Source organism: Rhea americana, unplaced genomic scaffold (assembly GCF_003343005.1).
Source record: "Rhea americana isolate MKP2758 unplaced genomic scaffold, rheAme1 scaffold_27, whole genome shotgun sequence".
NCBI lineage: Eukaryota > Metazoa > Chordata > Aves > Rheiformes > Rheidae > Rhea > Rhea americana.
In genome coordinates, this window is record NW_028186390.1 from 6,945,902 (window position 1) to 6,961,611 (window position 15,710).

General features: G+C 37.8%; 1 protein-coding gene across 1 annotated transcript in view; it reads left to right on the forward strand.

Annotated features, from left to right (window-relative positions):
• The window catches only part of TESK2 (testis associated actin remodelling kinase 2), a 72,445-nt gene that overhangs the window by 7,600 nt on the left and 49,135 nt on the right, over nt 1-15,710 (forward strand). Inside the window, exon 2 of the mRNA XM_085308142.1 lies at nt 11,291-11,412. Within this exon, the coding sequence (XP_085164268.1) occupies nt 11,291-11,412 (122 nt within the window). The remainder of the gene's footprint in view (nt 1-11,290; nt 11,413-15,710) is intronic.

Here is a 15,710-nt window from a genome sequence, read left to right on the forward strand (position 1 = left end):
GCATAGAATATTGAGAAACATTAAGCCTTGTTTTGTTCCTCTGGAAGCTCACTAAAAACTTCCCTATTTCATGCTGCTTTGTCATGTACAACTGTATCCTGAGCTAACATTAGCCAATTTTTAATCTAGTTATATTGGACTATGGAATAGAAGTCTGTGTATTTATATAGTTATGGTAAGACACATGCAATTATCTTAAATCTTATCACCTGTTTTAAAATAAATGTAGAGCTGGAAAGGGATGTTATAAGATCTAGTATGATCTTCTGAGCTGAAGCAGGCTCAAGTATATGTGCTCTGTTCTTGGCAAATATTTGCAGTCTGTTCTTAAGACTTCCCTTATAGGAMGTTCTAGAACCTGCTTTGGTGTAGCCAGGCCATGCTTTGTTAATTTTGTTTTTACTATCCTTTAATATCCAGAACTGCCCAGTTTGACTTGTTTCTACAGCTGCTTATGTATATTTGCTTAATGGCTCAAATAGCAACCCATTGCTGATGGAGGGTTCAGTTTTCCTATGACATTTAATGATATATCATGTCAACAGAGGCCTGCTTCCAAGAGTAAAATTACTGTGAATGTGTGGAAGGAGGGAAGGAGCTATTAGACTAGTTTTACAAATGAGTATGAAGAAAAGGGAATGCCAATTCAGATTAAAAGGAGAGGATGACTATAAACAGGACATGGAAAAGGGAAGAATAGGCAGGCAACAGAATCTGAATTTAAGAACAGAGAACTGCTGCTTGACTTTCAGCAAGTGGGGAACCCCTCTGGAAAAGAGGTTGGAGGCTAGTGTCTCAGAGCTTGTAGAAAGCAGTCTCCAGAGCTGGAGTCTCCATTAGCTTGGGTTTTGACATATAAGCAGGCAACGCAGCATTTGAACTGTCAATGTATTTTAAATCTAAATGTGAGCCTCTGCATTATTGGCAGTCTCAGCAGGACAGCCAAGAATAGATCTGGTATCGAGCCTGAGCTCCCTCCTGTTGCCGGAGCTGGTCCTCTCCAGCAGCACAAGGCCCCTGCACACTGGCTGCGCTCTGCAAGCAAGTTCTTGCTGCCTCCTCTGTGTGCACCTGTTTGCTGCATGCATCAGATACCAGTCTTTCAGTCTCTAGGATTGTCAAGCCAATTTTTTAAAAAATTGTTAGAGGGGGGAAGGAGTTAACATTTCAGCAAAAATAAAGTAAGTTCTGAAGATAAACCAAAGATAAACATTTCCTTTTAATCCTAACACACTGCTTTGGTTGTTATTTCAGAAYTTGAAATATAAATACTGACAACAGGGAAAAGCTTGCTTCTTTCTTAATTTAGAGTTAAGGGGTGAATTTGGCCCTTAATACCACTCTAGCTTTCTTAGGAATTGTACAATAGGAGCACAATCTTAATGAGCCTATGARCCTTCATCCCCACTTGGGTGTGAGCATCATTAAAATTCAGAATTACTTGTCTGACATGCAAGGCACTCTTACATTTGACAGAACTGAGTACTTTTTTTTTTTTGGGGGGGGGGGAGGGGGAATTGTGGGATGGTTCATGTTTATTGCCTGAAATAAGCCCTATTTTGGTTATTTTTTTCCAGCTAGAAAACTTAGTGGAARATTTAAAAAATCACTTTGTAACACCTAAAGTGGTTTGAAAGCTGTCACCAAGTAGTAAACCTAATGAAAGGCTTGCCTTTTGTAATGCTATTGGAAAAAAATAAGAACTGTATGAAAATCAGAATTTCTGTGATACTTTTYCTGCAGTCTGACTTGGCATCACTGCAAGTGAGATCTAAATTTGTACTGGGTGAAGCAAATTAACAGACTGGGGGGAAAGCRTTTTGTTTGCACTCAATTTCATTTTTCCTGGTTTGGTCAGCCAGCTTCTCTGCTGCTGGAAAAAGTCTTTGGAAAGTTGAAAAGAGGGCAGAACTATCATTATATCTTTAAAGGATTTAATAAAAAGCGGAAACAAACATCAATGCAACAGACTTGATGCTAGATTATTTAAAAGAATGCTCAGTAAGAAAACTAAACAAAAAATTAATGTAAAGTTACCAATTTGATACATATTTATCACCTATTTGGAAATGTGGCCTCTTCTAACCTCTGCTGAGCAGTGTGTATATGAATGGTTGGGGTAAGTCATTGCTGTCTTTGCAAATAGTAAGAACACTTACAAATTTAACGGTGATAAACAGATGCTGATACTGCAGCAAGTGGGACTTTGCAATAAGAGAGAGTGTCCGGTTGGATTTTGCCTTCAATATAGTGATTTTTGGGAGTTTACAGAATGCTTTGGGCCTTTGCTTTCCTTCTGGAAGAAACGTTGTGCCAATCTGAGCATCGTTGTATGGTTTCTCAGTGGCCAAGCAGGTGGCAAGATTCCCTTGGCACAGAAATGTTTGTGGATTTTTTTTGTCTTACTCTTCATAATAATTTCTCGAGCACAGTTAAACGATCTATTTAGTTTTCGGTTCTGGATGAAGATGTACTGGATTGGCCGCCCTGGGATTTTCTGCATTTTGCCAGCTGGCAAACGTGCACGTTTGTGTAAGCTCATTCATAGCTGATACTGAGAGACAGGTGCTGATTTACTGTTCTTCAAATAACTGTATGCTGGCCTATGTCCAGTGTTAACATAAGTGAGCCTGCAGAACAGAGTGCATTGCTTGCTCAGAGCGTTGTGACACACTTCTCTGAACACTTATTTTAGTGTCGTTGCGGGGGAAAAAAATCGGTGATGGATGTCACTGCTTGTGCCTGAGGTGTTTGTGCGTGATAAAACAGGTTTGTGCAACTACTATGAAATCTGAAAATGAAAAGTGCAAATAAATTATTGGTGGCAATAAAAGAAAAGAGATGTTATTAAGTCTCAGATCCATAGGGAATATGCTATTATAGCCCCTTAATACCCACTGGTAATGATGAGAGAAAGTCTGAAACTTGTACGATCTGTCTGCTGTTGATGTGTACTACTCTAGTTGTTCTGACTTCTGTATGTGAGTCATCCAGAATGTCCTGTGCCCAGTAGCTGCTGAGGCCCTTCTCCCATCCTTGCGAGCTCCTTCTGGCACGGAGGCCCAACGCCCAGTCTTACTGTGCTTGCTATAGTCCGAGGGTGCCTTGGGGTGACAGAGGGACCCTTTGTGTTGAGCAGCTACAGTCATTATTTTTCTGCATTGGTGAGGCCTCCTGCCTGATGGTCTTACTGGAAGTTACCAGGAGCTGAGGAGGAGGGCAGAGCCGTGAACTCGGTTTGAGCAATCTATACCGAGGCAGCATTGCTTTGTTAACTAATCCATAGCTGACAAAAACTGTCATTAATGACTCAACATTAGACACGTTTACTTTCACACTAGCTGAAAGTCGCAAGTCMTGCAAATTCAGTTCTTGTGCTTCCTAGCCGTTACTGAAAATGARGAGACACTTACATAAGAAATTGCATGGCATATTGCATGGCATATTTCATTAGGTACTTTCTTACCAAGAGTTTGCTAAAGGCCTAAATAACAAGAAATTGTTTAGAATTTTTGTTTTCGGATGTAGCCTCAGGGTCATTAAATGTAGCAATTTATAAAACTTGAATATCCTGAAGTAAGCAAAATGTGGCTGCTTTGCACTCCATCCTCCAAATCATAATGCTATAACTGTGATTATAATAGCGATAGCTGTATGTCAGCATATTCAGTTTTGACATGTGAGACTGACTTCCTTCCTCATGCATGAGCAACATTAATTTGAAAGACTTAAAAAGGGAACCTAAGGAAATTATTTCTGACCAAAATAAAACCTTTTTTCAAGCTCCCCATACAGTTTTTGAAAAGAAAATCAACAAATGTGTGCATCTGGTGGGTGGTGTTGCTGACATCACTGGTACAATGCAGGGGATTGTGTATTCAATACCAAACCTGTTAATAGGCTCTAAAAAATYGAAGGTGCAATTATATGCCAGGGAAACTCAACCTGAAGTGTTTCACATAAACATCTGCAGCTTGTGTAAATACCATCATCTTTCATACAGAATAAAGGTATAGTAGTGAAGGAATTATTTAACCATAAATATTAAAAATKAAAAAGGGAGATAAGGACATAGATACCATATTGCATTATGTATTCTCCTTGGATGTTACATTAGCTTTTTTTGTGGATGTCAGACTTGCAATTTCCCTGGCAGGTAGACTGTAATATCACCTCTACTCCCTCTGCAACCTTATCTGCAAAATGGGAGCTGGAAAGTGAAGTAGCTTGCCTAAAGCTATTCAATAAGCTGATGAGATTAAAAAGGAAGAATGTGCTCCAAGTCCTGTACTTGTATTTAGGAAGGAAAAAAGAAATACTGGGTTAGGACCTTATATTTGAGTCTAGAGTATATGTAGTCTGAGCTACATATTCAAGTTGTGGTATGACAAGAAATTTAAGACTCTTCTGTATTTTGTTGCCTGGCACTGAAGTGGTGTGTCCATGTTTGAACTTTCTCCTGGATTGCAAAAAGAACATTATATGGTTGCATTCTGCTGAACTGGCTACAAAATTAGTCAACTCCCCACCCAGGCTATGCCTGTTTATAATCTGATCTCAAACTGTGGAACAATAGTCTTCTGATTCATTTGTGCTTTCTCTCAAAATAAGACTGTAGTCTCTTTTTGCCTTTATGATTCGATTGAGATCAAGTTAATGGCAGAGATATGCATAGATTCCTATCGATAAATGATTTATTTTAAATAAATGAATGCTGTGTTCTGGGCCATGGGTCTACATTACACTGGACTATGGAGAAAAACAAAAATGAAGGATTTCTGGCATTCATAAATTGATTTATAAAGTAATTACTACTTTCACACTAATTATAAATTCAGTTTTGTTTGGCAGAAAAATTTGAGAACTTGTTTGACTGTAGGTGTGAAATAAGCTCTAGCAATTGAACTTTTTACTTCGCTGAATTGATGTTAAAAGTTACTAGAATTATCAAAGTAGGATTTTTTTTTTTTTTGAGCAGTACCAAGTCTGCTGTACTAAAGGGGGAATGGTAACAGCTACAACTTTTCTGTATATTTCTCAAAAATATTTTAGTAATAGAAATTATTAGAGTTGCAATTACTATCAGACTTTTTAAAAGTGTTGTTTTTTTGTACATGGTTTCTGTACATTTTCTGAACCTGTGCTAGAGCTTTTATAGTCTGTGTTGACTAGTTTTATTTGGCAAAGTTTTGTTWTACTTGGCATGTTTCTCTCTTGCTACAAGAAGTTAAGAGAGTAGAAACATTATATACTACTACTCTGAAAACTGCCACAACCCAATTTAATTCTTCTAGCATGAACATAGCAGCTTAATATCCAGCCTGACGTGTTCTTTAAGCTTCTGTTTGTCACTGCAAGTTTTTCTAGTGACATAAGTTTTGACTGATACAGGCATCAGTACTACCAGCATCTGTATCTGACTGTGGGTACATTTAAGAGATGCACAGTTTTAGAGATCTGAGCTGAAGAAACAAGCTTGCCTTCTCAATTAAAAGGAGCTCTCTGCAGTCAAATGTATAGCTAAGAGTTTATGCATTCTTTCAACACATTCACCCTGAGGCATGAATTTATGTTCATGGAAATCCATATGAGTTTGGTGGCTTAAGTGTGACACTAGGATGGACCATGGATGGACTACTATGGACTCTATTAATCAAACTTATTCTGCCTAGCATAGTTAGTGTTAGTGGCATCCTAGAAAGATAACTGAGGCAATCTCTTCATCTGATGCCATCACAAGAGCAAATATTGGCAAGTAAGTAAAGACAAATTTAGAGACTGTTAGAGAAAAGAGACTGAAGGTGGCTTAGGTTAAAAAAAAATATTTGACAGTTTCTGTATGCATCACTAACATCATGAAAGCTGCTAGCTGAGTATAGAGGARACACTTGAATCAGTGTAAAGATGTTGCATCGATATAAGTAAAAATAAGATAGTATGTGCAGTGCCTTTTGGATAGTAGTGAGGTCAGAAGCAGGAAGCAAACTCAGGGAATGCCATGTATTTGGACAAGAGAGAGCTGTTTTTAAAATGGGTACATGGGCAGGAAGAAGAGAAAGATGGAGGTGAAGTGGTTAGGCAAAGATGGAGATGTCTAACATAGAACGAAGAAAGAATGAGTGTTGGTGACTAGATCTAGGAAAGCAACATAATTTTGAGAGCGAGCAGGAGCAGAGAAATATTTGTAGTAGGCAGCAGGCTGAATTCTAGAATAGGGTAATGAAGAAAGAAAAATCTTGAAAGTGATTAAATGCAGTTTTGGAAGGCAGYAATGACAAAATACTTCCAAATCATCATTATGTAGCTGGAAAATAATGAAAATACAGGGAAAAACAAAGATTGAAGCTGAAAGTTGCATTGGCACGTTTACAACATCAATATTAGGAAGTATTCTGAAGTTATTCATTCCAAGGACACCTGGAAATATATAGTTAATGGTAAAGGTCAGAGGGCCCTTGTGAAACATAAATCAGGCTAGATTTCATTTATTTCTCTGTTTTTTCCCTCTTCAGGCCAGGAGAAGAGTAGCAGTAATGTAAACRTTTAGATTTTCAGAAAGCTCTGACCTATGTATGTGACTTAAGTGATATTTGCAATTTATTAATGATAAAAAAACTTTGTATCTAAACAGTAAGCTGAAAATTCCAAACACCAATTTTTGCAGGACACTTCTCGTATTGGCTTGCCACGGTGTTTACATAGTGACTAGTCCTTTTGAACATGAGCCCTGCTCAAGCATTATTATGAGAGTTCCTAAAATATGTTGGTAGTTCTCTACCTGGACCTGTGATGACTTCTACTTACCCCTTTTTTCAGAAGAAGGTAAGAAGATCTGAGATGAGAAAATATGGTTTGGTGTCACAGTGAGCAGACAGGCCATGCAGCTTGTTATAGTCGTGTTAAATATACTAACAAAGGACTTTGATCTAGAAGAATTGGAGTGCAAGAGGACAACTTAGGTGCCTGCCAACACTGAAACAGAGGCAATATCTGGTTTCTGTGACCTCTGAGACGTGCAGGTAATTGAATGGAGAAGTTAGTAGAGGATGCAAAGCTGCATGTGAAGGCAGCTGTAGGATTGTCAGAATACTTCCAAGCACAGATGTGATCATCCAGAAATCACTGAAATGTTACTTGTTCTGATATGCAAGTAACTTTAATAATGATGTCAACAGCTTTAAAAGCAGTACAGCAATCTGCTAGTTATATCAGTAAAAGGTTTGAATTTCATGAGTGGATCCCTGTTTATGTTGACTATATAGGCATGTGCTGATACAAGCTGCCCTAAGAACGAATCTTAAACTGAATCAGCAATACTTCCACAATCTTTGCTAGTTTCTCTTCTTATATTGTCATATAGTTGAAACACCTATTYTCTTATGTGAAAGCTTCTAGAAGCTGCTTGAAAAGATAAAGGATAAATACCAGAGTTTGGCATGTTTWTTGGCAGAGATACCAGTATAGAGCCAAATCTTGTCTGTGATATAACTGATGGGAAAGAAGGCACAAAGGAACATGTAACTGGCAGCTCCTTCTATGTAGATGTGCCTCATGGTCTGAAGCCTGACCGAGACCCTAAAGATAGGACCTGCCTTTTGAAATCTCTTCTCTATTGGCAGCCCTTTCTTGCCACAGAAATACTCAGGCTGCCAACTGTGCTTCAGAGCAGAGAACATAATTGCCCTTACATATATTTTGAGTGACTAGTATTGTGCTCCAGAGTATAACTGGTGTTTGATTTTATTCATAATAGTGGGTATTGTCCTCTTGGGAAGATGCCATCCTGCCTTCGGTTCTACTTTTCCCCCTTTGCTCAAAGGGCAGCTGGTCAGAGAGGAGAGTCTGGTCCTTCCTTTCTCCTCCTACCTTTTGCTTTGGTTTGATTAAGACAAGAGTGTTAAGAGTATTACTGTGCTTACTGAGAGAATGAAACAACAGTCAAGATGTTATATGACCATCAGTCTTTCCTTGGTGCAAGGTCTCCTGTCCTCAGCAAATGATCATACTGTGTATTCTCTTCCTGAATGCTTTATCTTAAAAGTGCAAGAGTTTGGCACTTTAAAGTTGTTTAAAAATTACATTTGGAGATCTATTTTTGGGGGAGGATGATCTCCCTACCATTTGTAAAGAGGTAGTTTGCTGTTCTATCAGATTCATCAGGAACACATCCTTCAGTATCAGAACAGTCTACAGAAGCTCAGATAAAATCACTGGCCTTGGCTCACAGCGTCCATTAAAGTGAAACATATAAATCACAGCACAGTGTAGGGTGCCTTTTAGAGACCAGTCACATAGACAGATGCTAGAAATCTGGGCTGTGTTTTGGAGGGAGAAATTAACAGAAAAAAAAAATCTTCTTTCATTAAAAAGAAAAAAAAAACCCACCCCAAACACCACAACAAAACCTTTTTTTAGCTTCTCAGGATTGAAAACACTCCAGGAATTGCCTTATGAAAAAGAGGATGAAAAAAAATTATTGCAAAAACTGTTCACTTTTCTCTGGATGCGAAGTTAGCACTGTGGACAGACCCTTGAGAAGCACTAGCTAGCCACTTCCTTTTGCTTAGCAGACCTGCGAATTCAGGAAGCGTGTGTGACAAAATGCTCTGAGAACTCACCCACCCTCATTTCTCAGGCTTCCCTATCTCAAGAAAAGAGGTCAGAACAAGGAAAGGATAAAGAACAAGGAGGAATGTCCTGTGACAGGCCCTGCTTTTACCTAAGAGTTAAAGCAAGAGGACTTGTAATTTTGGCATGGAGCTGACTGAATTGTAGAAATGGACAGGAAATTATAAGGTAGAGTTAATGAGAAGGCAAATGTTTAAGACTGCACTGCATCCAAATTCCTGCTTACCTTCTATCTCCATTCACTACTTGTTGGCAAACCTTCGGGCTTTTATTAGTGGAAAGCTGGTTTCTGAAGAAACTCTAAGAGCAGCTCTTTGCATATAGAAAGTTCAGTCAGTTTCTTTCCTATTCCCTGCAAACCTAAAATTATTTCACTGCAGCACCAGGGATTCCTAACCCTCCTGCAGGAGATGTTAATTGTACTGAGTCAGTTAATGTGGGTAGAGTCAAAGCTTTAGGTCTTGTACTTCTAAATTTTCATTTTTTCTTAATTTAAATTTGAATTGTTAGAACAAATCTTCCTTTCTTAAATCTATGAAAGTTTTTTTATTTATGTTCCTCAGCCAAAATACTTCTGTTAATAAAATTCAGGCATTTCATACATAACATATGCATATATAATATGTATTTTAAAACCCCTGTATGCAGACATTGACCTGTCCAAGTCGATTAGCTTGCCCATTCAAATTGGCTAGATGCACAAAAGCAGCATAATATTAAAAATTAATGAAAGCACACAGCAGACATAAGAAACCTGACAAGTAACAATAAACCTCATCAGCTTAACATGCAGTCATCCTGCTCAAACTAGTAAGCAGGCCAAAACACTCGAGGCAAAGTTATGCACAAAAGGATTTTGGGTTATTTTGTTATAAAGCACTGAAGCTGTAGTTTGACCAGCTTTTACTTAYTTATTTATTTTAAGAAAACAGTATTGCAGCTGAAAAGTGGAGTCCCACATTCACATTCTTAGTGCTGGTTTCTGCACCTATCATGCCCTGTCCCCGCCAACCTTTCTCTCTGATCTTTCTTSTACCGGGATTACTGTGGGACTGTTGGTGAACCAACTGAGGAACTAATGTCTGGAGCAGGGGTAGCGATGGAAGAAATCTCCTGTGGTCTGTTTTTCTGCTCACTCAGTCCCTTGATCTTGTTTGCCATGCTTGCTGCAATGTTTCCAGTGCTACCCTATACCTCAAASTGGGACAGGGATGTGCAGCTGAGAAGCTTTAAGCCAGGCACACGGCCGAAACGTGACACCTTTTCCTCCCAGTACATCCCTGTGGTGAGTTCGTGATGGTTCTTGTGTAGGTGAGAATGTTTAGTTAAAGCATTCCTCTTGTTCTTGCGCATACAGTGTATGATTAAAATTTAAAAATGAGTATGACCTCTTGCATTGGCCCTACCAGTGAACCTTTTCTCTAGTTTTCATCTCCAAAAAACATCCAATTTTCTCTTTTCCAGGTGCTCATGCATGAGTTCAGCTGTGTTTTTTTGTAACTCACATTTCTGATAAAACGCTTTTTTAGTTGGGATAAAGCAAGCAGAGCCTCCCAGAATAAAAGRAGGCTTGTTGACATTGTTTAAAATATAAGTAGTTTGTATATACCTACATTCTAGCACAGGTTTTAGTCTAGAATTGATGAGAGTCCTGAAAACTGCATTACAGGGGGTAATTCGGTGCTTTGAGAAGTATCCTCTTTCTGATTATTAACTGCAGGTATTGATATCGGAAGAAAGTAGTGGGAACACAAATTCCATTAATTCTCCCACTCATATCCATGTGGGAGTGCCCAGCTGCAAGGAACGTCTAAGACTGGCCAGCCTTACATGTAGTGACAAGTCCCTTCTAATAGCACACGTCTACATAACATTGGTCTRTTTGCTGGTGAACCTCTTGGCTAGTTTGAGAGCATCAAACTAGCCATGGTCACGCTCACGCATTTCTGACTGGTGGAGGTAACTCCCTSAATGGTGTGCTGTCCCAGAGGATTTCTCTGGCAGTTACTCGTTTTGATGCTGACGTTCTGCAGCCACCGTTAGACATCCTAGACTCAGTGATACTGTGTCCAGTAACCTTTCTGCTTTGCCATATGGTTTAGTGTGGAAGCTTTTTGCCCACTAAATAGGTGATCTGTTTTATGGTCTTAGTCCAGAATTGAGCACTGACCGCCTCTGAAATCTCCCCTGTAGCTGCCAGGGCCTCTTGTTGCATGTTCTATGGAACAACAAAACCAGCCACCTCGGTGGGAAGAGAGGGCTATGGACAGAAAGAAAGCAAGTTTCATAGGTAGGGAGGGAACCTACCTATCAAAGGGAGTTTTTACCAGAAGGTTTAGAGTAGGGAACTCTCTTCTTGGACAAGGAAGTTGCTTCCTTTGCATGTACTAAGAAGTTGTTAAATAGTTTTTTTGGTTTTTTTTCCTTTTTTTAAAGCTTTCTCACATCATCAGTTGCAAAGAAAGAGAAAAATATCTTCTTACATTTGGATACTATATTTATAGAAAATCATCTGTGCGATAGAGACTACATGAATCAGAGTAGATATCAAATGCTTTGTCATGAAGGATCTGTGACTTGCGCTTCAACATTAATGACTTTTCAGCCTTGCATTTTGTATTATTAGGACACATCCTTACCATTGTTTGCTTGTATCTTGTAGGTGAGACACAGGACTTCAGACCAGGTAATGGCTTTGAAGATGAACACCCTGAATAGCAACAGAGCAAACATGCTGAAAGAGGTTCAGCTTATGAATAGACTCTCACATCCAAACATCTTAAGGTATGCTATTTTGTGGATTGTATGGAGATAGATTGTTTTTAGCAGGGTTTTCCTTTCTTTCTTTTTTTTTTTTTTTTTTTTTTTTTTTTTTTTTTTTTTTTTTTTTTTTAAAAATGACTTTTGATTTAATGGGTTGAAGGAGAGGAGGAAGAAAGAAAGAAAGAAAGGATTTGAGCAAATAGAAAATCTGTATGTTTTTAGTGTCTTAAATTTACCAGTGATGAGTAACTTTCTTCAGAGAAAAACACGTTTTTACATTAAAATTTTTTAGTGGTTCAATAAAGTGATATGAAGAGTGAAATTTGACTTCCGTTCATGAASTTAAATTATTGAAAATTTCCCACCATTCAAATAACTTGTCATTACAAATCCTGCAGATCAGCTATGCAAAGTGCCATAGCTTCCTCTTATTTTTAAGTCTGTCTTCTCGTTTTGAGCATTTCCTTGCTGTAGTATTGCAAGGTAGGATAAGAAGTAGTGAAGAAAAGAAGCTAGGGTTAAATTAATCTTATTTATCTAATCTTGAAAAGAAGAAGGTAACTCTTGTTTTGTAATAGCTTACTGAATGCAAATTCAAAATATTTCAATGACTGTCTCATGCTTTAAATCTTTTCAGTCTCAGCTACTCTCTTATGATGATGTGACAAGCAATTAACATAGCTAGCTGTAGCCATAACATTAAGATGTTTAAGTTATTGTAGCAGTCTTCAGTGGTGACAGTGTACCAAATAACCTCTTCTCTTAAACTGTTATTGCACAGCTAGGATTAATTTTGATAGTCTCAGTCAATATAGCTCTTTCAGAAAAGTTTTGGAGATGCAATAAACTTTAAGTAACAAAATGGAGAAGGAGAGGAAATTAAGTTGAGTAGTACAGGCCTAGTACTGACTCCTGAGATACCTTTATGACCTACTTTTCTGATCCTGGAAATCCTGCTTCGCTCTGATCAGTTGATATGTGACAATATTACCTTGGTTTGTTTTCTGAGTACTTACAAGGAGTTGTATCAGAAGCACCTGAATTATCTGCCAGGAGTATTCCYGCAATGCATGTTTATTTTCTATTAGTTTTTTCCTTAATAGAAAAACAACAACAATAGCAAAGCTAAAAAGTTAGAGAATTTTTGCTAATGGCAAATGGTACTGGTTTATTGTTTATGAATACATTCTATATATTCAAGTGTTGAAGAGTTCTCAATCTGTTTTCTCTGTTCCAAGATGAGGTTAGTTCCCAACAACTTTTTTTTTTTTTTTTTTTTTAATGATGTCAGATACTGGGCTTTTAGGATCGTTGTCTGTTTCTTATATCTGTACATCACTTCCTTTCTCTTAGAATCCTTAGATACGCAGTATATGATCCTAGGGACTGATACAGCTGCTTTTTCATAAGCTTTGTGGAAAGCATAGCTTCATAGGTTTGACATTGCCAGAGTCAAGAAGCTGATGTATTTCARCAGTTTCTGTATCAACTTTGTGTGGTTTGTACATCTGTATTTAAACAAACAAACAAACAAAAAACCAAACAAACTAGCTCTACAACTCTGTTGAAAGTTCTAATTGAGATTGGGATGAGAGAAAGTAGGAAAGGGATAGTTCAACAGATTAAAAAAGGGTAAAAAGCTTGAAGTGCAGCTTAATCTAACCCTATACCCTTGAATGATGTTACAGTGGTGTTGCTGAGAACAAAGTTACTGTGCTTTTTTCTGAGTAATCACTGCATTTTAAGTGTCTTATGATGTGTAAGAGATCATATTGATGATAYGCTGGTGCCCTCTGTCCTTAAAGCCTATGAATAATTTGAAGTCAGTGGTATTGCGCAGATGGTCCTAAATAAAGACCAATAATGTATTGATTTATGCATGAACCAGAAAAAGAATTCTATTTGGTTTCCCAGTTGCGACGCGTGATTCACAGAGAAGTCTTTTTTTTTTTTTTTTCCCCATGTGCTCCAATAAGCAATTATGAGTGAATATATAAGAAATAGATCACAAATTGCAAAGATGATTCTTTTCTTAATTTTGTTTTGAAGAGTAAACTTCACTAGCTTTGTAAATTCAAGGCTTCTTTAAGGAGACTCAGTTCTCTGGTAAAAACGTTGTCTTTCTGTTGCATATTAGGCAAGTACCCTTCAAGCAGGCACCAAGGACATTCCCATGGACAATGCAAATGAAAAAAATGTATTTAGCTTTACCTTATTCAATTATTAATTGAATAATAATATGCAGTAAATACTATTATATTTTCTTCCTGCATTAGATAATTGGGTGGGTTTTGTGCTAGTTTTATTTTTCACTTAAGTTCACCTACTGTAGTGTTTCCAGTCCACTTATGTTTGGGAGAAGACTATTCTCTTTTTAATTATCTGCCTTTAGGCATTTTACTCTCTGCTTTCATATGCATACRTACACACACACACGCATGCACGTGTTTGTATTGGAAACCTATAAATCACTGGTGCTAATGATAATGTTTTAAAATTAACTTAGGACCTATTCACCACTTCAAAAACACACTACAAAATTACATTTAATACRTATTTGTTTTTATAGTGGTGCGAGGTTAAAAACATGGCATTATTGACTAAGAGCAGTCAGGAGTAGTATTGCCGAGAGGTCACTAGGAAAATGTTCTACAACAACATGTTTTTACTGGAACGCTTTCTGGGTTTATTTTGGAGATTTGAAGCTTGTCTTAGTATTTAAAGGGAATGCACCTTCTCCAAGAAGTTCTAATGTATAATTTCCAGCATCCAGGGATTTCAAGACTATGACCTACTTCAATTACTGTTAAATGGTCTTTTYTTTGCCACTGGGTTCTTAGAATGATCTCAACCTTTCAGCTAGTGCAATGGTTAATTGTAGCAGGGAGAGTGCTTGGAAGGTTTCTCTCCTATGAAATGGCTCCATAGAGTTATGAAACTGGAGAAATGCTGGATTATGGCATCCAAAATCTGTTTTCAACTTGTTTCAGCATCTCCTGTTCAGTTAGTTAATACTGTGGAATGTAATTATCAGATTCAGCCACGATGCATTTATTTTAGTACACTAAAATCTTCCTTCGTCTAGTTTGAGTATGGTTATGTTTTTGAACATCCTTAGTAATGCTTTTAGTACCTAAAATTTGTTACCCAGCCATTTGCTTTGTTCTAGAACTCTTCCCTGTTTTATATGGAGTAAGTCATGTGGAAGAGAAAAGAGGCGTCTTTCAGGTTTTTCTCCCAATCTACCACCACCTAAGTCTCTGGAGTCTGAGTTTGTCAGTACTTGCAGTCTTTCTTCCATGCCTTAGCTCTATAAGGTTTATGTAGAAGTATGTCTTTGTTTTACCTTAGATACTTGGACACTTTTATACTTCTTTAGGAGATGGACTAACTAGTCTTCTGTTTTACATATTCTGTTTTACATATACCTCTTTATTTAATCCGTACCTTAGGGACTTCATTTAAAACATTCTGTATGCAGAAAGCCTTAGCTCATGTCTTAAGTGCTGTCATGGGAGTACTTGGAGATATTGCTGCATGTTTGGCGGTGAGCATGCAGGCAGATTGACTCATTGATTAATATTTACATATTTTACATAAATATTTACATATTTACATATTCATTTACTCTCATTTCAATGTTTTTGTGCTCAGATTCTCTTCTTGGCAAGTCATGTAGATCATCTTGGTCAGCAAACAGTGAAGAACTTGGTTTCCATGTACCAAATCTCCAGGAAGTACGCTATCCCCATAATAGCATCACAAAGATTCTTATCGTCAAATATATATTAAAAAAACACTTTCCGATGTATTTTCACCAGGAAAATGAGAAACTATTCTCCACTGCTTAAGGGATTATTTCAGGAGAATGGAACTTYTTTGTCAGTCTGTTAAAGATGTTTTGGAGTATGACAGGACTTTAGGTCTTGCAGCTGCATTGGCATGGTGGTAAAAAGTAAGAAGATTTAGGATTTGTTGCTTGTTTCCCTCCTTCTTGCTTCCTATTGCTATTAGCAGATGTGATTCTGTATGCCAGAACGTTTTTGAGGGAGGGCAGTATAAGATTAGGGGCACTTTGGAAGTGAACAGGGCAAAATGACAGTAATAATGTTCGAGAACTTTTCTCTGTTTCCACCATCACCCCATCTCACATCATCTCCTATCTCCACCTCCCCCCTGCATGCGAGCTGGAGGATTTAAATGCATTTCTGCTCCTGATCTATGCTGCTGCTTCCCCAGTGTGGGAAGTGTTGCTTTCTGGCAGCCTGGCTTATCCCRTCTTCTCCCAAAGTAGATGGTAAAAGCAGAAATGGAAAATT